At 48.0% G+C, this 27245-nt stretch overlaps 1 protein-coding gene across 6 annotated transcripts in view; it reads right to left on the bottom strand.

The window, feature by feature from the left end:
* The window catches only part of pisd (phosphatidylserine decarboxylase), a 273060-nt gene that overhangs the window by 117336 nt on the left and 128479 nt on the right, over positions 1-27245 (bottom strand). The window contains exon 1 of one of the 6 annotated variants that reach the window (XM_059983262.1): positions 23964-24602. The exons of 4 other annotated variants lie outside the window; for them this stretch is intronic. In XM_059983262.1, the coding sequence (XP_059839245.1) occupies positions 23964-24340 (377 nt within the window). In that variant the 5' untranslated portion in view covers positions 24341-24602. Of the gene's footprint in view, positions 1-23963; positions 24603-27245 lie in introns of those variants that run through there. One more of the 6 variants, XM_059983265.1, reaches the window with a different exon arrangement.

Here is a 27245-nt window from a genome sequence, read left to right as displayed (position 1 = left end):
GTTGTGTTGGGAGTTGCAGTAATGGATCGGAGTAAAGAGATTAGTGCTGTGTCGGGGGTTGTAGGAATTGATCGGGGAAAAGAGCTCAGTGTTGTGTTGGGAGTTGTAGGAATGGATCGGGGTAAAGAGCTCAGTGTTGTGTTGGGAGTTGTAGGAATTCATCGGGGTAAAGAGCTCTGCTGTGTTGGGAGTTGTAGGAATGGATCGGGGTAAAGAGATCACTGCTGTGTTGGGAGTTGTAGGAATGGATCGGGGTAAAGAGCTCAGTGTTGTGTTGGGAGTTGTACGAATGGATCGGGGTAAAGAGTTCAGTGTTGTGTTGGGAGTTGTAGGAATGGATCGGGGTAAAGAGTGTGCTAAGGAGAGTTGTAGGAATGGATCGGGGTAAAGCGCTCAGTGCTGTGTTGGGTGTTCTCGGAATGGATCGGAGTAAAGAGATTAGTGCTGTGTCGGGGGTTGTAGGAATTGATCGGGGAAAAGAGCTCAGTGTTGTGTTGGGAGTTGTAGGAATGCATCGGTAAAGAGCTCAGTGTTGTGCGGGGAGTTGGAGGAATGGATCGGGGTAAAGAGCTCAGTGCTGTGTTGGGAGTTGTAGGAATGGATCGGGGTAAAGAGCTCAGTGTTGTGTTGGGAGTTGTAGGAATGGATCGGGGTAAAGAGTTCAGTGTTGTGTTGGGAGTTGCAGTAATGGATCGGAGTAAAGAGATTAGTGCTGTGTCGGGGGTTGTAGGAATTGATCGGGGAAAAGAGCTCAGTGTTGTGTTGGGAGTTGTAGGAATGGATCGGGGTAAAGAGATCAGTGCTGTGTTGGGAGTTGTAGGAATGGATCGGGGTAAAGAGATCACTGCTGTGTTGGGAGTTGTAGGAATGGATCGGGGTAAAGAGCTCAGTGCTGTGTTGGGAGTTGTAGGAATGGATCGGGATAAAGAGATCAGTGTTGTGTTGGGAGTTGTAGGAATGCATCGGTAAAGAGCTCAGTGTTGTGCGGGGAGTTGGAGGAATGGATCGGGGTAAAGAGCTCAGTGCTGTGTTGGGAGTTGTAGGAATTGATCGGGGTAAAGAGCTCAGTGCTGTGTTGGGAGTTGTAGGAATGGATCGGGGTAAAGAGTGTGCTGAGGAGAGTTGTAGGAATGGATCGGGGTAAAGAGCTCAGTGCTGTGTTGTGTGTTGTAGGAATGGATGGGGGTAAAGAGCTCAGTGTTGTGTGGGGAGTCGTAGGAATGGATCGGGTTAAAGAGTGTGCTGAGTTGGGAGTTGTAGAAATGCATCGGTAAAGAGCTCAGTGTTGTGCGGGGAGTTGGAGGAATGGATTGGGGTAAAGAGCTCAGTGCTGTGTTGGGAGTTGTAGGAATTCATCGGGGTAAAGAGCTCAGTGCTGTGTTGGGAGTTGTAGGAATGGATCGGGGTAAAGAGCTCAGTGTTGTGTTGGGAGTTGTACGAATGGATCGGGGTAAAGAGCTCAGTGTTGTGTTGGGAGTTGTAGGAATGGATCGGGGTAAAGAGTGTGCTAAGGAGAGTTGTAGGAATGGATCGGGGTAAAGCGCTCAGTGCTGTGTTGGGTGTTCTCGGAATGGATCGGAGTAAAGAGATTAGTGCTGTGTCGGGGGTTGTAGGAATTGATCGGGGAAAAGAGCTCAGTGTTGTGTTGGGAGTTGTAGGAATGGATCGGGGTAAAGAGCTCAGTGTTGTGTCGGGGGTTGTAGGAATAGATCGGGGTAAAGAGATCAGTGCTGTGTTGGGAGTTGCACGAATGGATCGGGGTAAAGAGCTCAGTGTTGTGTTGGGAGTTGTACGAATGGATCGCGGTAAAGAGCTCAGTGTTGTGTTGGGAGTTGTAGGAATGCATCGGGGTAAAGAGCTCAGTGTTGTATTGTGAGTTGTACAAATGGATCGGGGTAAAGAGCTCAGTGCTGTGTTGGGTGTTGTAGGAATGGATGGGGGTAAAGAGCTCAGTGCTGTGTGGGGAGTCGTAGGAATGGATCGGGTTAAAGAGTGTGCTGAGTTGGGAGTTGTAGGAATGGATCGGTAAAGAGCTCAGTGCTGTGTTGGGAGTTGTAGGAATTGATCGGGGTATTCAGTTCAGTGTTGTATTGGGAGTTGGAGGAATGGATCGGGGTCAAGAGCACAGTGCTGTGTTGGGAGTTGTAGGAATTGATCGGGGTATTCAGTTCAGTGTTGTATTGGGAGTTGGAGGAATGGATCGGGGTCAAGAGCTCAGTGCTGTGTTGGGAGTTGTAGGAATTGATCGGGGTAAAGAGCTCAGTGTTGTGTTCTGAGTTGTAGGAATGGATCGGGGTAAAGAGATCAGTGTTGTGTTGGGAGTTGTAGGAATTCATCGGGGTAAAGAGCTCAGTGCTGTGTTGGGAGTTGTAGGAATGGATCGGGGTAAAGAGATCACTGCTGTGTTGGGAGTTGTAGGAATGGATCGGGGTAAAGAGCTCAGTGTTGTGTTGGGAGTTGTACGAATGGATCGGGGTAAAGAGCTCAGTGTTGTGTTGGGAGTTGTAGGAATGGATCGGGGTAAAGAGTGTGCTAAGGAGAGTTGTAGGAATGGATCGGGGTAAAGCGCTCAGTGCTGTGTTGGGTGTTCTCGGAATGGATCGGAGTAAAGAGATTAGTGCTGTGTCGGGGGTTGTAGGAATTGATCGGGGAAAAGAGCTCAGTGTTGTGTTGGGAGTTGTAGGAATGGATCGGGGTAAAGAGCTCAGTGTTGTGTCGGGGGTTGTAGGAATAGATCGGGGTAAAGAGATCAGTGCTGTGTTGGGAGTTGCACGAATGGATCGGGGTAAAGAGCTCAGTGTTGTGTTGGGAGTTGTACGAATGGATCGCGGTAAAGAGCTCAGTGTTGTGTTGGGAGTTGTAGGAATGGATCGGGGTAAAGAGCTCAGTGTTGTATTGTGAGTTGTACAAATGGATCGGGGTAAAGAGCTCAGTGTTGTGTTGGGAGTTGTAGGAATGGATGGGGGTAAAGAGCTCAGTGTTGTGTGGGGAGTCGTAGGAATGGATCGGGGTATTCAGTTCAGTGTTGTATTGGGAGTTGGAGGAATGGATCGGGGTCAAGAGCTCAGTGCTGTGTTGGGAGTTGTAGGAATTGATCGGGGTATTCAGTTCAGTGTTGTATTGGGAGTTGGAGGAATGGATCGGGGTCAAGAGCTCAGTGCTGTGTTGGGAGTTGTAGGAATTGATCGGGGTAAAGAGCTCAGTGTTGTGTTCTGAGTTGTAGGAATGGATCGGGGTAAAGAGATCAGTGCTGTGTTGGGACTTGTAGGAATGGATCGGGATAAAGAGATCAGTGTTTTGTTGGGAGTTGTAGGAATGCATCGGTAAAGAGTGTGCTGAGGAGAGTTGTAGGAATGGATCAGGGTAAAGAGCTCAGTGCTGTGTTGGGAGTTGTAGGAATTGATCGGGGTATTCAGTTCAGTGTTGTATTGGGAGTTGGAGGAATGGATCGGGGTCAAGAGCTCAGTGCTGTGTTGGGAGTTGTAGGAGTTGATCGGGGTAAAGAGCTCAGTGTTGTGTTCTGAGTTGTAGGAATGGATCGGGGTAAAGAGATCAGTGTTGTGTTGGGAGTTGTAGGAATTGATCGGGGTAAAGAGTTCAGTGTTGTGTTGGGAGTTGTAGGAATGGATCGGGGTAAAGAGATCAGTGCTGTGTTGGGAGTTGTAGGAATGGATCGGGGTAAAGAGATCACTGCTGTGTTGGGAGTTGTAGGAATGGATCGGGGTAAAGAGCTCAGTGTTGTGTTGGGAGTTGTACGAATGGATCGGGGTAAAGAGCTCAGTGTTGTGTTGGGAGTTGTAGGAATGGATCGGGGTAAAGAGTGTGCTAAGGAGAGTTGTAGGAATGGATCGGGGTAAAGCGCTCAGTGCTGTGTTGGGTGTTCTCGGAATGGATCGGAGTAAAGAGATTAGTGCTGTGTCGGGGGTTGTAGGAATTGATCGGGGAAAAGAGCTCAGTGTTGTGTTGGGAGTTGTAGGAATGGATCGGGGTAAAGAGCTCAGTGTTGTGTCGGGGGTTGTAGGAATAGATCGGGGTAAAGAGATCAGTGCTGTGTTGGGAGTTGCACGAATGGATCGGGGTAAAGAGCTCAGTGTTGTGTTGGGAGTTGTACGAATGGATCGCGGTAAAGAGCTCAGTGTTGTGTTGGGAGTTGTAGGAATGGATCGGGGTAAAGAGCTCAGTGTTGTATTGTGAGTTGTACAAATGGATCGGGGTAAAGAGCTCAGTGTTGTGTTGGGAGTTGTAGGAATGGATGGGGGTAAAGAGCTCAGTGTTGTGTGGGGAGTCGTAGGAATGGATCGGGTTAAAGAGTGTGCTGAGTTGGGAGTTGTAGGAATGGATCGGTAAAGAGCTCAGTGCTGTGTTGGGAGTTGTAGGAATTGATCGGGGTATTCAGTTCAGTGTTGTATTGGGAGTTGGAGGAATGGATCGGGGTCAAGAGCTCAGTGCTGTGTTGGGAGTTGTAGGAATTGATCGGGGTATTCAGTTCAGTGTTGTATTGGGAGTTGGAGGAATGGATCGGGGTCAAGAGCTCAGTGCTGTGTTGGGAGTTGTAGGAATTGATCGGGGTAAAGAGCTCAGTGTTGTGTTCTGAGTTGTAGGAATGGATCGGGGTAAAGAGATCAGTGCTGTGTTGGGACTTGTAGGAATGGATCGGGATAAAGAGATCAGTGTTTTGTTGGGAGTTGTAGGAATGCATCGGTAAAGAGTGTGCTGAGGAGAGTTGTAGGAATGGATCAGGGTAAAGAGCTCAGTGCTGTGTTGGGAGTTGTAGGAATTGATCGGTAAACAGCTCAGTGCTGTGTTGGGAGTAGCAGGAATTGATCGGGGTAAAGAGCTCAGTGCTGTGTTGGGTGTTGTAGGAATGGATGGGGGTAAAGAGCTCAGTGTTGTGTGGGGAGTTGTAGGAATGGATCGGGTTAAAGAGTTTGCTGAGTTGGGAGTTGTAGGAATTGATCGGTAAACAGCTCAGTGCTGTGTTGGGAGTTGTAGGAATGGATCGGGGTAAAGAGATCAGTGCTGTGTTGGGAATTGCAGGAATGGATCGGGGTAAAGAGATCAGTGCTGTGTTGGGAGTTGTAGGAATGGATCGGGGTAAAGAGATCAGTGCTGTGTTGGGAATTGCAGGAATGGATCGGGGTAAAGAGATCAGTGCTGTGTTGGGAGTTGTAGGAATGGATCGGGGTAAAGAGATCAGTGCTGTGTTGGGAGTTGTAGGAATGGATCGGGGTAAAGAGATCAGTGCTGTGTTGGGAGTTGTTGGAATGAATCGGGGTAAAGAGCTCAGTGTTATGTTGGGAGTTGTACGAATGGATCGGGGTAAAGAGCTCAGTGTTGTGTTGGGAGTTGTACGAATGGATCGGGGTAAAGAGCTCAGTGCTGTGTCGGGGGTTGTAGGAATGGATCGGGGTAAAGAGATTAGTGCAGTGTCGGGGGTTGTAGGAATGGATCGGGGTAAAGAGATCAGTGCTGTGTTGGGAGTTGTAGGAATGGATCGGGGTAAAGAGTTCAGTGTAGTGTTGGGAGTTGTAGGAATGGATCGGGGTAAAGAGATCAGTGCTGTGTTGGGAGTTGTAGGAATGGATCGGGGTAAAGAGCTCAGTGCTGTGTTGGGGGTTGTAGGATTGGATCGGGGTAAAGAACTCACTGTTGTGTGGGGAGTTGTAGGAATGGATCGGGGTATTCAGTTCAGTGTTGTATTGGGAGTTGTAGGAATGGATCGGGGTCAAGAGGTCAGTGCTGTGTTGGGAGTTGTAGGAATTGATCGGGGTAAAGAGTTCAGTGTTGTGTTGGGAGTTGTAGGAATGGATCGGGGTAAAGAACTCAGTGTTGTGTTGGGAGTTGTGGGAATGGATCGGGGTAAAGAGATCAGTGCTGTGTTGGGAGTTGTAGGAATGGATCGGGGTAAAGAGATCAGTGCTGTGTTGGGAGTTGTAGGAATGGATCGGGTTAAAGAGCTCAGTGCTGTGTTGGGAGTTGTAGGAATTGATCGGGGTAAAGAGTTCAGTGTTGTGTTGGGAGTTGTAGGAATGGATCGGGGTAAAGAGATCAGTGCTGTGTTGGGAGTTGTAGGAATGGATCGGGGTAAAGAGATCAGTGCTGTGTTGGGAGTTGTAGGAATGAATCGGGGTAAAGAGCTCAGTGTTGTGTTGGGAGTTGTACGAATGGATCGGGGTAAGGAGCTCAGTGTTGTGTTGGGAGTTCTACGAATGGATCGGGGTAAAGAGCTCAGTGCAGTGTCGGGGGTTGTAGATAAGGATCGGGGTAAAGAGATCAGTGCTGTGTTGGGAGTTGTAGGAATGGATCGGGGTAAAGAGTTCAGTGTTGTGTTGGGAGTTGTAGGAATGGATCGGGGTAAAGAACTCAGTGTTGTGTTGGGAGTTGTAGGAATGGATCGGGGTAAAGAGATCAGTGCTGTGTTGGGAGTTGTAGGAATGCATCGGTAAAGAGCTCAGTGTTGTGTTGGGAGTTGTACGAATGGATCGGGGTAAAGAGCTCAGTGTTGTGTTGGGAGTTGTACGAATGGATCGGGGTAAAGAACTCAGTGTTGTGTTGGGAGTTGTAGGAATGGATCGGGGTAAAGAGATCAGTGTTGTGTTGGGAGTTGTAGGAATGCATCGGTAAAGAGCTCAGTGTTGTGTTGGGAGTTGTACGAATGGATCGGGGTAAAGAGCTCAGTGTTGTGTTGGGTGTTGTACGAATGGATCGGGGTAAAGAGCTCAGTGCTGTGTCGGGGGTTGTAGGAATGGATCGGGGTAAAGAGATCAGTGCTCTGTTGGGAGTTGTAGGAATGGATCGGGGTAAAGAGTTCAGTGTTGTGTTGGGAGTTGTAGGAATGGATCGGGGTAAAGAACTCAGTGTTGTGTTGGGAGTTGTAGGAATGGATCGGGGTAAAGAGATCAGTGCTGTGTTGGGAGTTGTAGGAATGGATCGGGTTACAGAGATCAGTGCTGTGTTGGGAGTTGTAGGAATGAATCGGGGTAAAGAGCTCAGTGTTGTGTTGGGAGTTGTACGAATGGATCGGGGTAAAGAGCTCAGTGCTGTGTTGGGGGTTGTAGGATTGGATCGGGGTAAAGAACTCAGTGTTGTGTTGGGAGTTGTGGGAATGGATCGGGGTAAAGAGATCAGTGCTGTGTTGGGAGTTGTAGGAATGGATCGGGGTAAAGAGATCAGTGCTGTGTTGGGAGTTGTAGGAATGGATCGGGTTAAAGAGCTCAGTGCTGTGTTGGGAGTTGTAGGAATGGATCGGGGTAAAGAACTCAGTGTTGTGTTGGGAGTTGTAGGAATGGATCGGGGTAAAGAGATCAGTGCTGAGTTGGGAGTTGTAGGAATGGATCGGTAAAGAGCTCAGTGCTGTGCTGGGAGTTGTAGGAATGGATCGGGATAAAGAGATCAGTGTTGTGTTGGGATTTGTAGGAATGCATCAGTAAAGAGCTTAGTGTTGTGCGGGGAGTTGTAGGAATGGATCGGGGTAAAGAGATCAGTGCTGTGTTGGGAGTTGTAGGAATGGATCGGGGTAAAGAGATCAGTGCTGTGTTGGGAGTTGTAGGAATGGATCGGGGTAAAGAGATCAGTGCTGTGTTGGGAGTTGCAGGAATGAATCGGGGTAAAGAGCTCAGTGTTGTGTTGGGAGTTGTACGAATGGATCGGGGTAAAGAGCTCAGTGTTGTGTTGGGAGTTGTACGAATGGATCGGAGTAAAGAGCTCAGTGTTGTGTTGGGAGTTGTAGGAATGGATCGGGGTAAAGAGCTCAGTGCTGTGTTGGGAGTTGTAGGAATGGATCGGGGTAAAGTGTGTGCTAAGGAGAGTTGTACGAATGGATCGGGGTAAAGAGCTCAGTGTTGTGTTGGGATTTGTAGGAATGCATCAGTAAAGAGCTTAGTGTTGTGCGGGGAGTTGTAGGAATGGATCGGGGTAAAGAGATCAGTGCTGTGTTGGGTGTTGTAGGAATGGATCGGGGTAAAGAGCTCAGTGCTGTGTTGGGAGTTGTAGGAATGGATCGGGGTAAAGAGCTCAGTGCTGTGTTGGGTGTTGTAGGAATGGATCGGGGTAAAGAGATTAGTGCAGTGTCGGGGGTTGAAGGAATTGATCGGGGAAAAGAGCTCGGTGTTGTGTTGGGAGTTGTAGGAATGGATCGGGGTAAAGAGATCAGTGTTCTGTTGGGAGTTGTAGGAATGGATCGGGATAAAGAGATCAGTGTTGTGTTGGGAGTTGTAGGAATGCATCGGTAAAGAGCTCAGTGTTGTGCGGGGAGTTGTAGGAATGGATCGGGGTAAAGAGCTCAGTGTTGTGTTGGGAGTTGTAGGAATTCATCGGGGTAAAGAGCTCAGTGTTGTGTGGGGAGTTGTAGGAATGGATCGGGTTAAAGAGTGTGCTGAGTTGGGAGTTGTAGGAATTGATCGGTAAAGAGCTCAGTGCTGTGTTGGGAGTTGTAGGAATTCATCGGGGTAAAGAGCTCAGTGTTGTGTTGGGAGTTGTAGGAATTGATCGGGGTAAAGAGTTCAGTGTTGTGTTGGGAGTTGTAGGAATGGATCGGGGTAAAGAGATCAGTGCTGTGTTGGGAGTTGTAGGAATGGATCGGGGTAAAGAGATCAGTGCTGTGTTGGGAGTTGTAGGAATGAATCGGGGTAAAGAGCTCAGTGTTGTGTTGGGAGTTGTACGAATGGATCGGGGTAAGGAGCTCAGTGTTGTGTTGGGAGTTCTACGAATGGATCGGGGTAAAGAGCTCAGTGCAGTGTCGGGGGTTGTAGATAAGGATCGGGGTAAAGAGATCAGTGCTGTGTTGGGAGTTGTAGGAATGGATCGGGGTAAAGAGTTCAGTGTTGTGTTGGGAGTTGTAGGAATGGATCGGGGTAAAGAACTCAGTGTTGTGTTGGGAGTTGTAGGAATGGATCGGGGTAAAGAGATCAGTGCTGTGTTGGGAGTTGTAGGAATGCATCGGTAAAGAGCTCAGTGTTGTGTTGGGAGTTGTACGAATGGATCGGGGTAAAGAGCTCAGTGTTGTGTTGGGAGTTGTACGAATGGATCGGGGTAAAGAACTCAGTGTTGTGTTGGGAGTTGTAGGAATGGATCGGGGTAAAGAGATCAGTGTTGTGTTGGGAGTTGTAGGAATGCATCGGTAAAGAGCTCAGTGTTGTGTTGTGAGTTGTAGGAATGGATCGGGGTAAAGAGCTCAGTGTTGTGTTGGGTGTTGTACGAATGGATCGGGGTAAAGAGCTCAGTGCTGTGTCGGGGGTTGTAGGAATGGATCGGGGTAAAGAGATCAGTGCACTGTTGGGAGTTGTAGGAATGGATCGGGGTAAAGAGTTCAGTGTTGTGTTGGGAGTTGTAGGAATGGATCGGGGTAAAGAACTCAGTGTTGTGTTGGGAGTTGTAGGAATGGATCGGGGTAAAGAGATCAGTGCTGTGTTGGGAGTTGTAGGAATGGATCGGGTTACAGAGATCAGTGCTGTGTTGGGAGTTGTAGGAATGAATCGGGGTAAAGAGCTCAGTGTTGTGTTGGGAGTTGTACGAATGGATCGGGTTAAAGAGTGTGCTGAGTTGGGAGTTGTAGGAATGGATCGGGGTCAAGAGGTCAGTGCTGTGTTGGGAGTTGTAGGAATTGATTGGGGTAAAGAGTTCAGTGTTGTGTTGGGAGTTGTAGGAATGGATCGGGGTAAAGAACTCACTGTTGTGTGGGGAGTTGTAGGAATGGATCGGTAAAGAGCACAGTGCTGTGTTGGGAGTTGTAGGAATGGATCGGGATAAAGAGATCAGTGTTGTGTTGGGAGTTGTAGGAATGCATCAATAAAGAGCTTAGTGTTGTGCGGGGAGTTGGAGGAATGGATCGGGGTAAAGAGCTCAGTGCTGTGTTGGGAGTTGTAGGAATTGATTGGGGTAAAGAGCTCAGTGCTGTGTTGGGAGTTGTAGGAATGGATAGGTAAAGAGCTCAGTGCTGTGTTGGGAGTTGTAGGAATTTATCGGGGTATTGAGTTCAGTGTTGTGTTGGGAGTTGTAGGAATGGATCGGGGTAAAGAACTCACTGTTGTGTGGGGAGTTGTAGGAATGGATCGGGGTAAAGAACTCACTGTTGTGTGGGGAGTTGTAGGAATGGATCGGGGTAAAGAACTCACTGTTGTGTGGGGAGTTGTAGGAATGGATCGGGGTAAAGAGCTCAGTGCCGTGTTGGGGGTTGTAGGAATATATCGGTGTAAAGAGTTCAGTGCTCTGTTGGGAGTTGTAGGAATGGATCGGTGTAAAGAGCTCAGTGCTGTGTTGGGAGTTGTAGGAATTGATCGGGGTAAAGAGCTCAGTGTTGTGTTCTGAGTTGTAGGAATGGATCGGGGTAAAGAGATCAGTGCTGTGTTGGGACTTGTAGGAATGGATCGGGATAAAGAGATCAGTGTTTTGTTGGGAGTTGTAGGAATGCATCGGTAAAGAGTGTGCTGAGGAGAGTTGTAGGAATGGATCAGGGTAAAGAGCTCAGTGCTGTGTTGGGAGTTGTAGGAATTGATCGGTAAACAGCTCAGTGCTGTGTTGGGAGTTGCAGGAATTGATCGGGGTAAAGAGCTCAGTGCTGTGTTGGGTGTTGTAGGAATGGATGGGGGTAAAGAGCTCAGTGTTGTGTGGGGAGTTGTAGGAATGGATCGGGTTAAAGAGTTTGCTGAGTTGGGAGTTGTAGGAATTGATCGGTAAACAGCTCAGTGCTGTGTTGGGAGTTGTAGGAATGGATCGGGGTAAAGAGATCAGTGCTGTGTTGGGAATTGCATGAATGGATCGGGGTAAAGAGATCAGTGCTGTGTTGGGAGTTGTAGGAATGGATCGGGGTAAAGAGATCAGTGCTGTGTTGGGAGTTGTAGGAATGGATCGGGGTAAAGAGATCAGTGCTGTGTTGGGAGTTGTTGGAATGAATCGGGGTAAAGAGCTCAGTGTTATGTTGGGAGTTGTACGAATGGATCGGGGTAAAGAGCTCAGTGTTGTGTTGGGAGTTGTACGAATGGATCGGGGTAAAGAGCTCAGTGCTGTGTCGGGGGTTGTAGGAATGGATCGGGGTAAAGAGATTAGTGCTGTGTCGGGGGTTGTAGGAATGGATCGGGGTAAAGAGATCAGTGCTGTGTTGGGAGTTGTAGGAATGGATCGGGGTAAAGAGTTCAGTGTAGTGTTGGGAGTTGTAGGAATGGATCGGGGTAAAGAGATCAGTGCTGTGTTGGGAGTTGTAGGAATGGATCGGGGTAAAGAGCTCAGTGCTGTGTTGGGGGTTGTAGGATTGGATCGGGGTAAAGAACTCACTGTTGTGTGGGGAGTTGTAGGAATGGATCGGGGTATTCAGTTCAGTGTTGTATTGGGAGTTGTAGGAATGGATCGGGGTCAAGAGGTCAGTGCTGTGTTGGGAGTTGTAGGAATTGATCGGGGTAAAGAGTTCAGTGTTGTGTTGGGAGTTGTAGGAATGGATCGGGGTAAAGAACTCAGTGTTGTGTTGGGAGTTGTGGGAATGGATCGGGGTAAAGAGATCAGTGCTGTGTTGGGAGTTGTAGGAATGGATCGGGGTAAAGAGATCAGTGCTGTGTTGGGAGTTGTAGGAATGGATCGGGTTAAAGAGCTCAGTGCTGTGTTGGGAGTTGTAGGAATTGATCGGGGTAAAGAGTTCAGTGTTGTGTTGGGAGTTGTAGGAATGGATCGGGGTAAAGAGATCAGTGCTGTGTTGGGAGTTGTAGGAATGGATCGGGGTAAAGAGATCAGTGCTGTGTTGGGAGTTGTAGGAATGAATCGGGGTAAAGAGCTCAGTGTTGTGTTGGGAGTTGTACGAATGGATCGGGGTAAGGAGCTCAGTGTTGTGTTGGGAGTTCTACGAATGGATCGGGGTAAAGAGCTCAGTGCAGTGTCGGGGGTTGTAGATAAGGATCGGGGTAAAGAGATCAGTGCTGTGTTGGGAGTTGTAGGAATGGATCGGGGTAAAGAGTTCAGTGTTGTGTTGGGAGTTGTAGGAATGGATCGGGGTAAAGAACTCAGTGTTGTGTTGGGAGTTGTAGGAATGGATCGGGGTAAAGAGATCAGTGCTGAGTTGGGAGTTGTAGGAATGGATCGGTAAAGAGCTCAGTGCTGTGTTGGGAGTTGTAGGAATGGATCGGGGTAAAGAACTCAGTGTTGTGTTGGGAGTTGTAGGAATGGATCGGGGTAAAGAGATCAGTGCTGAGTTGGGAGTTGTAGGAATGGATCGGTAAAGAGCTCAGTGCTGTGCTGGGAGTTGTAGGAATGGATCGGGATAAAGAGATCAGTGTTGTGTTGGGATTTGTAGGAATGCATCAGTAAAGAGCTTAGTGTTGTGCGGGGAGTTGTAGGAATGGATCGGGGTAAAGAGATCAGTGCTGTGTTGGGAGTTGTAGGAATGGATCGGGGTAAAGAGATCAGTGCTGTGTTGGGAGTTGTAGGAATGGATCGGGGTAAAGAGATCAGTGCTGTGTTGGGAGTTGCAGGAATGAATCGGGGTAAAGAGCTCAGTGTTGTGTTGGGAGTTGTACGAATGGATCGGGGTAAAGAGCTCAGTGTTGTGTTGGGAGTTGTACGAATGGATCGGAGTAAAGAGCTCAGTGTTGTGTTGGGAGTTGTAGGAATGGATCGGGGTAAAGAGCTCAGTGCTGTGTTGGGAGTTGTAGGAATGGATCGGGGTAAAGTGTGTGCTAAGGAGAGTTGTACGAATGGATCGGGGTAAAGAGCTCAGTGTTGTGTTGGGATTTGTAGGAATACATCAGTAAAGAGCTTAGTGTTGTGCGGGGAGTTGTAGGAATGGATCGGGGTAAAGAGATCAGTGCTGTGTTGGGTGTTGTAGGAATGGATCGGGGTAAAGAGCTCAGTGCTGTGTTGGGAGTTGTAGGAATGGATCGGGGTAAAGAGCTCAGTGCTGTGTTGGGTGTTGTAGGAATGGATCGGGGTAAAGAGATTAGTGCAGTGTCGGGGGTTGAAGGAATTGATCGGGGAAAAGAGCTCGGTGTTGTGTTGGGAGTTGTAGGAATGGATCGGGGTAAAGAGATCAGTGTTCTGTTGGGAGTTGTAGGAATGGATCGGGATAAAGAGATCAGTGTTGTGTTGGGAGTTGTAGGAATGCATCGGTAAAGAGCTCAGTGTTGTGCGGGGAGTTGTAGGAATGGATCGGGGTAAAGAGCTCAGTGTTGTGTTGGGAGTTGTAGGAATTCATCGGGGTAAAGAGCTCAGTGTTGTGTGGGGAGTTGTAGGAATGGATCGGGTTAAAGAGTGTGCTGAGTTGGGAGTTGTAGGAATTGATCGGTAAAGAGCTCAGTGCTGTGTTGGGAGTTGTAGGAATTCATCGGGGTAAAGAGCTCAGTGTTGTGTTGGGAGTTGTAGGAATGGATCGGGGTAAAGAGATCAGTGTTGTGTTGGGAGTTGTACGAATGGATCGGGGTAAAGAGCTCAGTGTTGTGTTGGGAGTTGTACGAATGGATCGGGGTAAAGAGCTCAGTGTTGTGTTGGGAGTTGTCGGAATGGATTGGGGTAAAGAGCTCAGTGTTGTGTTGGGAGTTGTAGGAATGGATCGGGATAAAGAGATCAGTGTTGTGTTGGGAGTTGTAGGAATGCATCGGTAAAGAGCTCAGTGTTGTGCGGGGAGTTGGAGGAATGGATCGGGGTAAAGAGCTCAGGGCTGTGTTGGGAGTTGTAGGAATTCATCGGGATAAAGAGAGTGCTGTGTTGGGAGTTGTAGGAATGGTTCGGGGTAAAGAGCTCAGTGTTGTGTGGGGAGTTGTAGGAATGGATCGGGTTAAAGAGTGTGCTGAGTTGGGAGTTGTAGGAATGGATCGGGGTCAAGAGGTCAGTGCTGTGTTGGGAGTTGTAGGAATTGATCGGGGTAAAGAGTTCAGTGTTGTGTTGGGAGTTGTAGGAATGGATCGGGGTAAAGAACTCACTGTTGTGTGGGGAGTTGTAGGAATGGATCGGTAAAGAGCACAGTGCTGTGTTGGGAGTTGTAGGAATGGATCGGGATAAAGAGATCAGTGTTGTGTTGGGAGTTGTAGGAATGCATCAGTAAAGAGCTTAGTGTTGTGCGGGGAGTTGGAGGAATGGATCGGGGTAAAGAGCTCAGTGCTGTGTTGGGAGTTGTAGGAATTGATTGGGGTAAAGAGCTCAGTGCTGTGTTGGGAGTTGTAGGAATGGATAGGTAAAGAGCTCAGTGCTGTGTTGGGAGTTGTAGGAATTGATCGGGGTATTGAGTTCAGTGTTGTGTTGGGAGTTGTAGGAATGGATCGGGGTAAAGAACTCACTGTTGTGTGGGGAGTTGTAGGAATGGATCGGGGTAAAGAACTCACTGTTGTGTGGGGAGTTGTAGGAATGGATCGGGGTAAAGAACTCACTGTTGTGTGGGGAGTTGTAGGAATGGATCGGGGTAAAGAGCTCAGTGCCGTGTTGGGGGTTGTAGGAATATATCGGTGTAAAGAGTTCAGTGCTCTGTTGGGAGTTGTAGGAATGGATCGGGGTAAAGAGTTCAGTGTTGTGTTGGGAGTTGTAGGAATGGATCGGGGTAAAGAACTCAGTGTTGTGTTGGGAGTTGTAGGAATGGATCGGGGTAAAGAGATCAGTGCTGTGTTGGGAGTTGTAGGAATGGATCGGGTTACAGAGATCAGTGCTGTGTTGTGAGTTGTAGGAATGGATCGGGGTAAAGAGCTCAGTGTTGTGTTGGGAGTTGTAGGAATGGATCGGGGTAAAGAGCTCAGTGCCGTGTTGGGGGTTGTAGGAATATATCGGTGTAAAGAGTTCAGTGCTCTGTTGGGAGTTGTAGGAATGGATCGGGTTACAGAGATCAGTGCTGTGTTGGGAGTTGTAGGAATGAATCGGGGTAAAGAGCTCAGTGTTGTGTTGGGAATTGTACGAATGGATCGGGGTAAAGAGCTCAGTGCTGTGTTGGGGGTTGTAGGATTGGATCGGGGTAAAGAACTCAGTGTTGTGTTGGGAGTTGTGGGAATGGATCGGGGTAAAGAGATCAGTGCTGTGTTGGGAGTTGTAGGAATGGATCGGGGTAAAGAGATCAGTGCTGTGTTGGGAGTTGTAGGAATGGATCGGGTTAAAGAGCTCAGTGCTGTGTTGGGAGTTGTAGGAATGGATCGGGGTAAAGAACTCAGTGTTGTGTTGGGAGTTGTAGGAATGGATCGGTAAAGAGCTCAGTGCTGTGCTGGGAGTTGTAGGAATGGATCGGGATAAAGAGATCAGTGTTGTGTTGGGATTTGTAGGAATGCATCAGTAAAGAGCTTAGTGTTGTGCGGGGAGTTGTAGGAATGGATCGGGGTAAAGAGATCAGTGCTGTGTTGGGAGTTGTAGGAATGGATCAGGGTAATGAGATCAGTGCTGTGTTGGGAGTTTGTAGGAATGGATCGGGGTAAAGAGATCAGTGCTGTGTTGGGAGTTGCAGGAATGAATCGGGGTAAAGAGCTCAGTGTTGTGTTGGGAGTTGTACGAATGGATCGGGGTAAAGAGCTCAGTGTTGTGTTGGGAGTTGTAGGAATGGATCGGGGTAAAGAGCTCAGTGCTGTGTTGGGAGTTGTAGGAATGGATCGGGGTAAAGAGCTCAGTGCTGTGTTGGGAGTTGTAGGAATGGATCGGGGTAAAGTGTGTGCTAAGGAGAGTTGTACGAATGGATCGGGGTAAAGAGCTCAGTGTTGTGTTGGGATTTGTAGGAATGCATCAGTAAAGAGCTTAGTGTTGTGCGGGGAGTTGTAGGAATGGATCGGGGTAAAGAGATCAGTGCTGTGTTGGGTGTTGTAGGAATGGATCGGGGTAAAGAGCTCAGTGCTGTGTTGGGAGTTGTAGGAATGGATCGGGGTAAAGAGCTCAGTGCTGTGTTGGGTGTTGTAGGAATGGATCGGGGTAAAGAGATTAGTGCAGTGTCGGGGGTTGAAGGAATTGATCGGGGAAAAGAGCTCGGTGTTGTGTTGGGAGTTGTAGGAATGGATCGGGGTAAAGAGATCAGTGTTCTGTTGGGAGTTGTAGGAATGGATCGGGATAAAGAGATCAGTGTTGTGTTGGGAGTTGTAGGAATGCATCGGTAAAGAGCTCAGTGTTGTGCGGGGAGTTGTAGGAATGGATCGGGGTAAAGAGCTCAGTGTTGTGTTGGGAGTTGTAGGAATTCATCGGGGTAAAGAGCTCAGTGTTGTGTGGGGAGTTGTAGGAATGGATCGGGTTAAAGAGTGTGCTGAGTTGGGAGTTGTAGGAATTGATCGGTAAAGAGCTCAGTGCTGTGTTGGGAGTTGTAGGAATTCATCGGGGTAAAGAGCTCAGTGTTGTGTTGGGAGTTGTAGGAATGGATCGGGGTAAAGAGATCAGTGTTGTGTTGGGAGTTGTACGAATGGATCGGGGTAAAGAGCTCAGTGCTGTGTTGGGAGTTGTAGGAATGGATCGGGGTAAAGAGCTCAGTGTTGTGTTGGGAGTTGTACGAATGGATCGGGGTAAAGAGCTCAGTGCTGTGTTGGGAGTTGTAGGAATGGATCGGGATAAAGAGATCAGTGTTGTGTTGGGAGTTGTAGGAATGCATCAGTAAAGAGCTTAGTGTTGTGCGGGGAGTTGGAGGAATGGATCGGGGTAAAGAGCTCAGTGCTGTGTTGGGAGTTGTAGGAATTGATTGGGGTAAAGAGCTCAGTGCTGTGTTGGGAGTTGTAGGAATGGATAGGTAAAGAGCTCAGTGCTGTGTTGGGAGTTGTAGGAATTGATCGGGGTATTGAGTTCAGTGTTGTGTTGGGAGTTGTAGGAATGGATCGGGGTAAAGAACTCACTGTTGTGTGGGGAGTTGTAGGAATGGATCGGGGTAAAGAACTCACTGTTGTGTGGGGAGTTGTAGGAATGGATCGGGGTAAAGAACTCACTGTTGTGTGGGGAGTTGTAGGAATGGATCGGGGTAAAGAGCTCAGTGCCGTGTTGGGGGTTGTAGGAATATATCGGTGTAAAGAGTTCAGTGTTGTGTTGGGAGTTGTACGAATGGATCGGGGTAAAGAGCTCAGTGCTGTGTTGGGAGTTGTACGAATGGATCGGGGTAAAGAGCTCAGTGCTGTGTTGTGAGTTGAAGGAATGGATCGGGGTAAAGAGCTCAGTGTTGTGTTGGGAGTTGTACGAATGGATCGGGGTAAAGAGCTCAGTGCTGTGTTGGGGGTTGTAGGATTGGATCGGGGTAAAGAACTCAGTGTTGTGTTGGGAGTTGTGGGAATGGATCGGGGTAAAGAGATCAGTGCTGTGTTGGGAGTTGTAGGAATGGATCGGGTTAAAGAGCTCAGTGCTGTGTTGGGAGTTGTAGGAATGGATCGGGGTAAAGAACTCAGTGTTGTGTTGGGAGTTGTAGGAATGGATCGGGGTAAAGAGATCAGTGCTGAGTTGGGAGTTGTAGGAATGGATCGGTAAAGAGCTCAGTGCTGTGCTGGGAGTTGTAGGAATGGATCGGGATAAAGAGATCAGTGTTGTGTTGGGATTTGTAGGAATGCATCAGTAAAGAGCTTAGTGTTGTGCGGGGAGTTGTAGGAATGGATCGGGGTAAAGAGATCAGTGCTGTGTTGGGAGTTGTAGGAATGGATCGGGGTAAAGAGATCAGTGCTGTGTTGGGAGTTGTAGGAATGGATCGGGGTAAAGAGATCAGTGCTGTGTTGGGAGTTGCAGGAATGAATCGGGGTAAAGAGCTCAGTGTTGTGTTGGGAGTTGTACGAATGGATCGGGGTAAAGAGCTCAGTGTTGTGTTGGGAGTTGTACGAATGGATCGGAGTAAAGAGCTCAGTGCTGTGTTGGGAGTTGTAGGAATGGATCGGGGTAAAGAGCTCAGTGCTGTGTTGGGAGTTGTAGGAATGGATCGGGGTAAAGTGTGTGCTAAGGAGAGTTGTACGAATGGATCGGGGTAAAGAGCTCAGTGTTGTGTTGGGATTTGTAGGAATGCATCAGTAAAGAGCTTAGTGTTGTGCGGGGAGTTGTAGGAATGGATCGGGGTAAAGAGATCAGTGCTGTGTTGGGTGTTGTAGGAATGGATCGGGGTAAAGAGCTCAGTGCTGTGTTGGGAGTTGTAGGAATGGATCGGGGTAAAGAGCTCAGTGCTGTGTTGGGTGTTGTAGGAATGGATCGGGGTAAAGAGATTAGTGCAGTGTCGGGGGTTGAAGGAATTGATCGGGGAAAAGAGCTCGGTGTTGTGTTGGGAGTTGTAGGAATGGATCGGGGTAAAGAGATCAGTGTTCTGTTGGGAGTTGTAGGAATGGATCGGGATAAAGAGATCAGTGTTGTGTTGGGAGTTGTAGGAATGCATCGGTAAAGAGCTCAGTGTTGTGCGGGGAGTTGTAGGAATGGATCGGGGTAAAGAGCTCAGTGTTGTGTTGGGAGTTGTAGGAATTCATCGGGGTAAAGAGCTCAGTGTTGTGTGGGGAGTTGTAGGAATGGATCGGGTTAAAGAGTGTGCTGAGTTGGGAGTTGTAGGAATTGATCGGTAAAGAGCTCAGTGCTGTGTTGGGAGTTGTAGGAATTGATTGGGGTAAAGAGCTCAGTGCTGTGTTGGGAGTTGTAGGAATGGATAGGTAAAGAGCTCAGTGCTGTGTTGGGAGTTGTAGGAATTGATCGGGGTATTGAGTTCAGTGTTGTGTTGGGAGTTGTAGGAATGGATCGGGGTAAAGAACTCACTGTTGTGTGGGGAGTTGTAGGAATGGATCGGGGTAAAGAACTCACTGTTGTGTGGGGAGTTGTAGGAATGGATCGGGGTAAAGAACTCACTGTTGTGTTGGGAGTTGTAGGAATGGATCGGGGTAAAGAGCTCAGTGCCGTGTTGGGGGTTGTAGGAATATATCGGTGTAAAGAGTTCAGTGCTCTGTTGGGAGTTGTAGGAATGGATCGGGGTAAAGAGTTCAGTGTTGTGTTGGGAGTTGTAGGAATGGATCGGGGTAAAGAACTCAGTGTTGTGTTGGGAGTTGTAGGAATGGATCGGGGTAAAGAGATCAGTGCTGTGTTGGGAGTTGTAGGAATGGATCGGGTTACAGAGATCAGTGCTGTGTTGGGAGTTGTAGGAATGAATCGGGGTAAAGAGCTCAGTGTTGTGTTGGGAGTTGTACGAATGGATCGGGGTAAAGAGCTCAGTGTTGTGTTGGGAGTTGTACGAATGGATCGGGGTAAAGAGCTCAGTGCTGTGTTGTGAGTTGTAGGAATGGATCGGGGTAAAGAGCTCAGTGTTGTGTTGGGAGTTGTACGAATGGATCGGGGTAAAGAGCTCAGTGCTGTGTTGGGGGTTGTAGGATTGGATCGGGGTAAAGAACTCAGTGTTGTGTTGGGAGTTGTGGGAATGGATCGGGGTAAAGAGATCAGTGCTGTGTTGGGAGTTGTAGGAATGGATCGGGTTAAAGAGCTCAGTGCTGTGTTGGGAGTTGTAGGAATGGATCGGGGTAAAGAGATCAGTGCTGTGTTGGGAGTTGTAGGAATGGATCGGGTTAAAGAGCTCAGTGCTGTGTTGGGAGTTGTAGGAATGGATCGGGGTAAAGAACTCAGTGTTGTGTTGGGAGTTGTAGGAATGGATCGGGGTAAAGAGATCAGTGCTGAGTTGGGAGTTGTAGGAATGGATCGGTAAAGAGCTCAGTGCTGTGCTGGGAGTTGTAGGAATGGATCGGGATAAAGAGATCAGTGTTGTGTTGGGATTTGTAGGAATGCATCAGTAAAGAGCTTAGTGTTGTGCGGGGAGTTGTAGGAATGGATCGGGGTATTCAGTTCAGTGTTGTATTGGGAGTTGTAGGAATGGATCGGGGTAAAGAGATCAGTGCTGTGTTGGGAGTTGTAGGAATGGATCGGGGTAAAGAGATCAGTGCTGTGTTGGGAGTTGCAGGAATGAATCGGGGTAAAGAGCTCAGTGTTGTGTTGGGAGTTGTACGAATGGATCGGGGTAAAGAGCTCAGTGTTGTGTTGGGAGTTGTAGGAATGGATCGGGGTAAAGTGTGTGCTAAGGAGAGTTGTACGAATGGATCGGGGTAAAGAGCTCAGTGTTGTGTTGGGATTTGTAGGAATGCATCAGTAAAGAGCTTAGTGTTGTGCGGGGAGTTGTAGGAATGGATCGGGGTAAAGAGCTCAGTGCTGTGTTGGGAGTTGTAGGAATGGATCGGGGTAAAGTGTGTGCTAAGGAGAGTTGTACGAATGGATCGGGGTAAAGAGCTCAGTGCTGTGTTGGGTGTTGTAGGAATGGATGGGGGTAAAGAGTTCAGTGTTGTGTTGGGAGTTGTAGGAATGGATCTGGGTAAAGAGCTCAGTGTTGTGTTGGGAGTTGTAGGAATGGATGGGGGTAAAGAGTTCAGTGTTGTATTGGGAGTTGTAGGAATGGATCGGTGAAGGGCTCATTGCATGATCAGGAGTTGTAGGAATGGATCGGGGTAAAGAGCTCAGTGTTGTGCAGGGAGTTGTAGGAATTGATCGGGGTAAAGAGCTTAGTGCTGTGTTGCGAGTTGAAGGAATTGTTCAGGGTAACGAGCTCAGTGCTTCACTGGGGAGGATCTGGACATTTGCCAGCATCTGATGCTGCCCAGAGCTGGTCTAAGAATGTATCTAAATTTCATAAAAACCTTGAGTGTGTCAGTATTTGATAGGACCTGGGACAAGTCTGTCTTTAATGACATCATGTGATTACATATTTCAGCAAACACTGCTGAAGAGCATTTGGGACTGCGAACCCCGATAAACATCCAACATTTACCTAAAAAGGATGTGATCAATTTTGAAGGGATGAGGATTTTGACCAGAAGCCAATTTGAATGCAATGCTAAGCTAATGATTTGGTGTGCTATGTGCACTCTGGATAAAGAGAGACCATACTTATGTCAGTGATAAAAACGAATGCAAATAGGACCCCTTCAGGCTCTAATGTCACACTCTGCCCATAATTAAATTTTAAGCAAGTGGTTAATCCTTAACAAAAGGAGTAACAAATTGATACCTAGAAGGCATACTGATGATTAGAATAGGAACAACTACAATTCCCTTCCCGATCATGGAAACGCCCTCTCCTCTGTAGCAAGGTACGTGAGCCAGAAGTAATCAGGATGTCCTAACTGTGCTAGCTTATCAGTGCACAACAGGCAGCTTATGTGTTGGTACTGACAAAAGATGATCTCATTGCAACAAATGATTTTAAGTGGGCTTAATAGGATTGTTGCTATGATCATGTGATCTCCAATGGGAGAAATCTCGAATGAGGGGGCCATAGTTTTAGAATAAAGGATGGAGATGAGGAAGTAATACCTTTCCCCACTTTTGGAGTCCTCTGGATTCTCTATTCCAAGTCAGAGATATTGAAAAAAAAAATCAAGTCTTACTGGGATCAGGCCAGAAAGCAGAGATGAGCCCTAAGTCAGCTCAGCCATGACCTTAGTGAGCAGCTGAACAAGCCTACGAGTGAACCATCTGCCTGACTCCTGCTCCTAGTCCTTATCTTCTCATATCTTAGGCAAGAGCTCAAAGGAATGTATGGCCTGTTGTATGAGAGGGGAGGTAATGAAATAAAACTCGTGTTAATGGCGGTATTTAAAATATCCAGGATCATTCAAAATTCATGTTAACTAGAGACTGCACGATGTGGTACCAATGATCTTGTGATACAGCAATGAGATAGACTGGACAAGCACAGAAGATGCTCCATCGGGCAAAAAGGGGAAACTTGACCGAGTCTATAGACTCTGCAACAATGGAATCTGGAAAATGTTCATTCTCAGAGGAAGAGCAGGATGTCTTGGTCAATGCTGCCCCATTTAATGCACTTCAGTGGGCTGGAGAACAGGAAATGTATGAACAAATTTCACATGAAATCAGAACCTGGATGGGACAGCAGTGAGCTAAGCATGCTGCAAAAGATAGAATTAAATGGTCAAGTCTTTAAGAAATTCAATTTACCAAATGTGCTTCAGTTTTGATGTTATAATTTAACAATTGTTGGCATATTTTGTGTTAATTTCAAGCCTTATTGTAAACAAAATTGGCCCTCCCACTGCACTATTAATCAATAATTACAAATCATTGTGTCAAACATATCAGGCACAATCACACTGATATCCAGTCAAATTTCTCAAAGCTTACAAAGAAAAGTGGTCCAGGAAACTTTTCCAGAAAAAGGAAAAAAAAATAAATCCAGGAAACCCAAATCATTAAAACTCATATTAGTTCTCAGACTTATTCCCAGAACATTTTTGTCTGAGAAGCCCTGTGCACATCTGGTTCTAAAGGGGTTATTTATTACAATGCTTGGAAAGTGAAGTTCGATTAATACAGTTTAATTGAGGACCAAGTTCATGGAGGAACTTCACCAGGAAAACATGTCGAGTCTGATGTTTGAATATTTTAAACTCATACCGAACAATCTATGGGCAGTTGCAAAGCTGCCTCCTCCCTCCAGAGTCAGTTTGACCAGGAGGGTACTGTATTTTCACGAGAAGGAACCACATTTTCAAAAACGAATATAAATACATGCAGTCCTCCCCATTTAACCCACACAATGGCATTCTTCTTTATGACATCCTGCATATTTCCATGACAGATGGACTGGTAATTAACTCTTCCCTGCCTTTCACTGCTTCTGATTATCACTAACAGTAATATTTGCATTTATTGCTTTAAATTATTTATAAAGCATAACAAAAACAAACCTCCCTTAGCTGTTTACTGCCTCCATCCCTATGATACCTTCCTAAACTGCTAAGAGAAAATCCAACACTCACCAGAATCGCACCATCTTCCTGCCTGGCACGTTACACATTCGCTGTACACTGATTTCACCGTGCTTCCCCAGACATGAGCCATCTCCCCCCCTCTCCTCTCCACTGCAGAGAGTAGTCAGCCAATCATCAGCAAGCAGCATCACTGCATAGAAACACCAATCACTCTCTTCTGCATCCTCTCAGATTCAATTCGCAACTTTACAGGCAATGAATCACAGCTCTCCCACCCGCACCATTTCCCCTCCCCCATCAACATGTCTCCATCAAATCAAATGGCATTTTCCTCCTCCTCCATCATTCCAACAAACCTCCTCATTTAGGTAGCTCCTACAGGCATTTTCTTTCTCCTCTCTTGCCATTCCCACAAAACCATTCCCTCTTTGCCTCAGCCCCCTCCCCAGGTAGGAAAGAAGCAAATCTTGTGTATCCCATCTCAAAAATCTCGAGTCTCTGGACTCCAAGCTGACTCCTTTCTCTACCTAACAACTTCCGCACCCCCTCCCAGACATTGTGCCAGTATCCTGACGCCCTTTCATTTGTCACCTCACTAGGACCTTTCCCCGTCCCATCAACCATAACAAAGTGGTCCACCTCGCTCACAAATGTCTCCTGCCTGTACCAGTCTGCACCTCTTCCTTCTCAGCAAACTGGCATCTTCTCCTCCACAGGAAACTCCCACTGTAAATCACAACTCCTGAGAAGATACTTTCCCCCCCCCCCCAACTACAGAAACTGCTGGTTTGCACAATGCTCTTGACCAGATGATGTACACGGGCAGCTTCTGCTCCCAGGCCACCACAACTTTCCAGGTTCCCTATAGACAGCATCTCCCAGACGGGTAACAACAGCCAGCAGCATTTCAATCTATCCGTCACCGGCTCTAATCTACTAGAAACCTCCCTTGAATAGAAGATTCCCCACACCCTACCAATGGTGACCCAGGAGTTCGCCCATCCTCCCTGTGAGCAATGATATAGTGACATCCTATCCCTCAGTACTGTCAGCCTCTTCGGCCAAGTGGGATCTCTCCCTGCCTCCATCTACTGGCGGCACCCTCTGACCCTTCCCCTTCTTCTCCCCCACCCCCACATAGATGGACCCTCGGACCAGAAGCTCCTCCTCCCTATTCCATTAACAGCCTCGCCCGCCAACACTTTCTCCCGGACGACTACACCCTCAAGATTCCTTTGCTAAAGCGCTTCCCGAGCCGGTTACTTTCACTGGGTCGGCTGTCGGATTTAGCCCGTCGGCCCTTTGCAGCAGCGAGGCGGGGATCAGTTCCCATACCTGAAGCGTGCCTGCCTGCTAGAGCCCGCACCAGTGGACGCCAGCGGCCCGACGGCGGGATGCTGCTCTGCTGGGCTTACATCGATGCAGCGGGCCCTCCGAACGCGAGCTTTAACTTTATGCAGGTTGTAACAGGTGGTAATGTGTGGCAAACACTTGCGGCATCTCACCATTTTCCTCCCCTCCGCGCCGCCGGCCGCCCCTGCAGCTGCGGGCTCGATGGACACATGACCGGCTTCACGAGCCCGGCTCCGGCCGCCCGATCCGCTCCGCTCCGTCCCGCCCCGCCCCGTGACGTCAGCGCCCAACGCCGCCGGCGCCGGCCGCCCGGCGTGTCCGTCCCGAAGTCTGAGCGGGGAGGTTTCGCCCCAATTCATTTATCCATTTTATTTAGGGATACGGCCTGGTAACTGGCCCCTCCGGTCCAACAACATTCGCGACCAATTCCAAAGCCGGCTTTAACAACAAATTCCTTTCGATCCAGCTTCGCTGTCTGGCGAGTCCCATTCTAATATGGCCCTAATGGTGTTCTCCAGCGATAAAAATGTTTCCCTCCCAAGCCCTAAGTAATTTGTCAGTTCTATTTGATCACTCTGCGGCTGCTCAGACTTTCCCATCAGCTTTGCTATCCCTTCCCTTCCCACCTTCGTCTGGCATCTTTCCCCTTTTCAGACCTAAAGAAGGGTCTCGGCCCAAAACGTCGACTGTTTAATTCAATTACAAAGATGCTGCCTGACCACTGAACTCCACCATTTTGTATGTATTACGCTGAAACATATTACCTTGTACAACTGTTGTAAAACCTTGCAACTTCTTTGTCACCTGCCTCCATAAAGTTTACATGACTTACAAAACCCTAAAATATTCAAAGCAGTTTAGAGTCAATGAATTGTAGTCACTAATATAAAGATACAAACAAGTGTAATTAATAACATAATGACTTTTTAAGTTGTATGTTGTTAATTTTAGATCTTTTACCATTGTAGTACAGCTGTTAATATGATGCTATTACAGCTCAGGGCATTATTGAATTCTGAATTCAATTCCAATGCTGTCTGTAAGAAGTATGCTCGTCCTTCCGGTGACTGCGTGGGTTTCAAGTCAAGTCACTTTTTGTCATTTCGACCATAACTGCTGGTACAGTACATAGTAAAAATGAGATGATGTTTTTCAGGACCATGGTGTTACATGATACAGTACAATAACTAGACTGAACTACATAAAAAACAACACAGAAAAGAAAGCAAACGTGAGGACATCTGCAGATGCTGGAAATTCAAGCAACACACACAAAATGCTGGTGGAACGCAGCAGGCCAGGCAGCATCTGTAAGGATCTGTAAGAAAGAGAGAGAGAGAGAAAAAAGAGGGGGGAAAACTCTAAATATATCAGGGATGGGGTAAGAAGGGGAGGAGGGTAGCCTCCAACCTGATGGCATGAACATTGACTTCTCTAACTTCCGTTAATGCCCCTCCTCCCCTTCTTACCCCATTTAGTGTTTCCCCCCCCTCTTATTTCTCTCTCTCTTTCTGCCCATCACTCTGCCTGTTCTCCATCTCTCTCTGGTGCTCCCCTCCCCCTTTCTTTCTCCCTAGGCCTCCTGTCCCATGATCCTTTCCCTTCTCCAGCTCTGTATCCCTTTTGCCTATCACCTTTCCGGCTCTCAGCTTCACCACACCCCCTCCAGTTTTCTCCTTTCATTTCACATCTTCCCCTCCCCCTCCTACTTTCAATCTCTTAGTATCTTTCCTTTCAGTTAGTCCTGACGAAGGGTTTCGGCTCGAAACATCGACAGTGCTTCTCCTTACAGATGCTGCCTGGCCTGCTGCGTTCCACCAGCATTTTGTGTGTGTTACAGATAAGAAAACTACACTAGACTACAGACCTACCCAGGACTGCATAAGGTGCACAAAACAGTGCAGGCATTACAATAAATAATACAAAAGACAATGGGGCAGTAAGGTGTCAGTCCAGGCTCTGGGTATTGAGGAGTCCGATAGCTTGGGGGAAGAAACTGTTACAATGTCTGGTCATGAGAGCCCGAATGCTTCGGTGCCTTCTCCCAGATGGCAGGAGGGAGAAGAGTTTGTATGAGGGGTGCGTGGGGTCCTTCAAAATGCTGTTTGCTTTGCAGATGCAGCGTGTAATATAAATGTCCATAATGGCTGGAAGAGATGATCTTCTCAGCTGACCTCACTTTCCGCTGCAGTGTCTTACGATCCCAGATGGTGCAATTTCCAAACCAGGCAGTGATGCATGCAGCTGCTCAGGATGCTCTCAATACAACCCATTTGATGAGGATGGGCAGTGGAAGGCAGACTTTCCTCAGCCTTTGCAGAAAGTAGAGATGCTGCTGGGCTTTCTTTGCTATGGAGCTGGTGTTGAGGTACCGGGTGAGATTCTCCGCCAGGTGAACACCAAGAAATTTGGTGCTCTTAACGTTCTCTACCGAGGAGCCGTCAATGTTCAGCGGGGAGTGGTTGCTCCATGCCCTCCTGAAGTCAACAACCATCTCTTTTATTTTGTTCACATTAAGAGACAGGTTGTTGGCTCTGCTCCAGTCCGTTAGCCGCTGCACCGCCTCTCTGTAAGCTGACTCGTTGTTCTTGCTGATGAGACCCACCACGGTCATGTCATCGGCGAACTTGATAATATGGTTCAAGCTGTGTGTTGCAGCACAGTCGTGGGTCAGCAGAGTGAACAGCAGTGGACTGAGCACGCAACCCCGGGGAACCCCTGTGCTCAGTGTGATGGTGTTGGAGATGCTGCTCCCGATCGGGACTGACTGAGGTCTCCCAGTCATGAAGTCTAGGATCCAGTTGCAGAGGGAGGTGTTCAGGGATGACTGTGTTGAATGCCGAACTGAAGTCTATGAACAGCATTTGAATGTATGTGTCTTTTTTGTCCAGGTGGGTTAGGGTCAGGTGGAGGGTGATAGCAATGGCGTCATCTTTTGAGCAGTTGGGACAGTATGCAAACTGCAGGGGGTCCAGTGAGGGGGGTAGCAAGGTCTTCATATGCCTCATGATGAGCCTCTTGCAACACTTCATGATGATGGTGGTCATTTAGGCAGGACACTGAAGACTTCTTTGGCACAGGGACGATGGTGGCGGCCTTAAAACACGTTGGAACGGTGGCGCTGCTCAGGGAGACGTTGAAGATGTCAGTGAGAACATCTACTAGCTGGTCTGCACATCCTCTGAGCACTCTACCAGGAATGTTGTCTGGTCCAGCAGCCTTACGTGGGTTGACCCTGCACAGGGTTCTCCTCATATCGGCCAC

Source organism: Hypanus sabinus, chromosome 10, assembly GCF_030144855.1.
Source record: "Hypanus sabinus isolate sHypSab1 chromosome 10, sHypSab1.hap1, whole genome shotgun sequence".
In the NCBI taxonomy this organism is placed as follows: domain Eukaryota; kingdom Metazoa; phylum Chordata; class Chondrichthyes; order Myliobatiformes; family Dasyatidae; genus Hypanus; species Hypanus sabinus.
The sequence above is the reverse complement of the archived record's forward strand: the minus strand, read 5'-3'. Positions and strand labels throughout refer to the sequence as shown.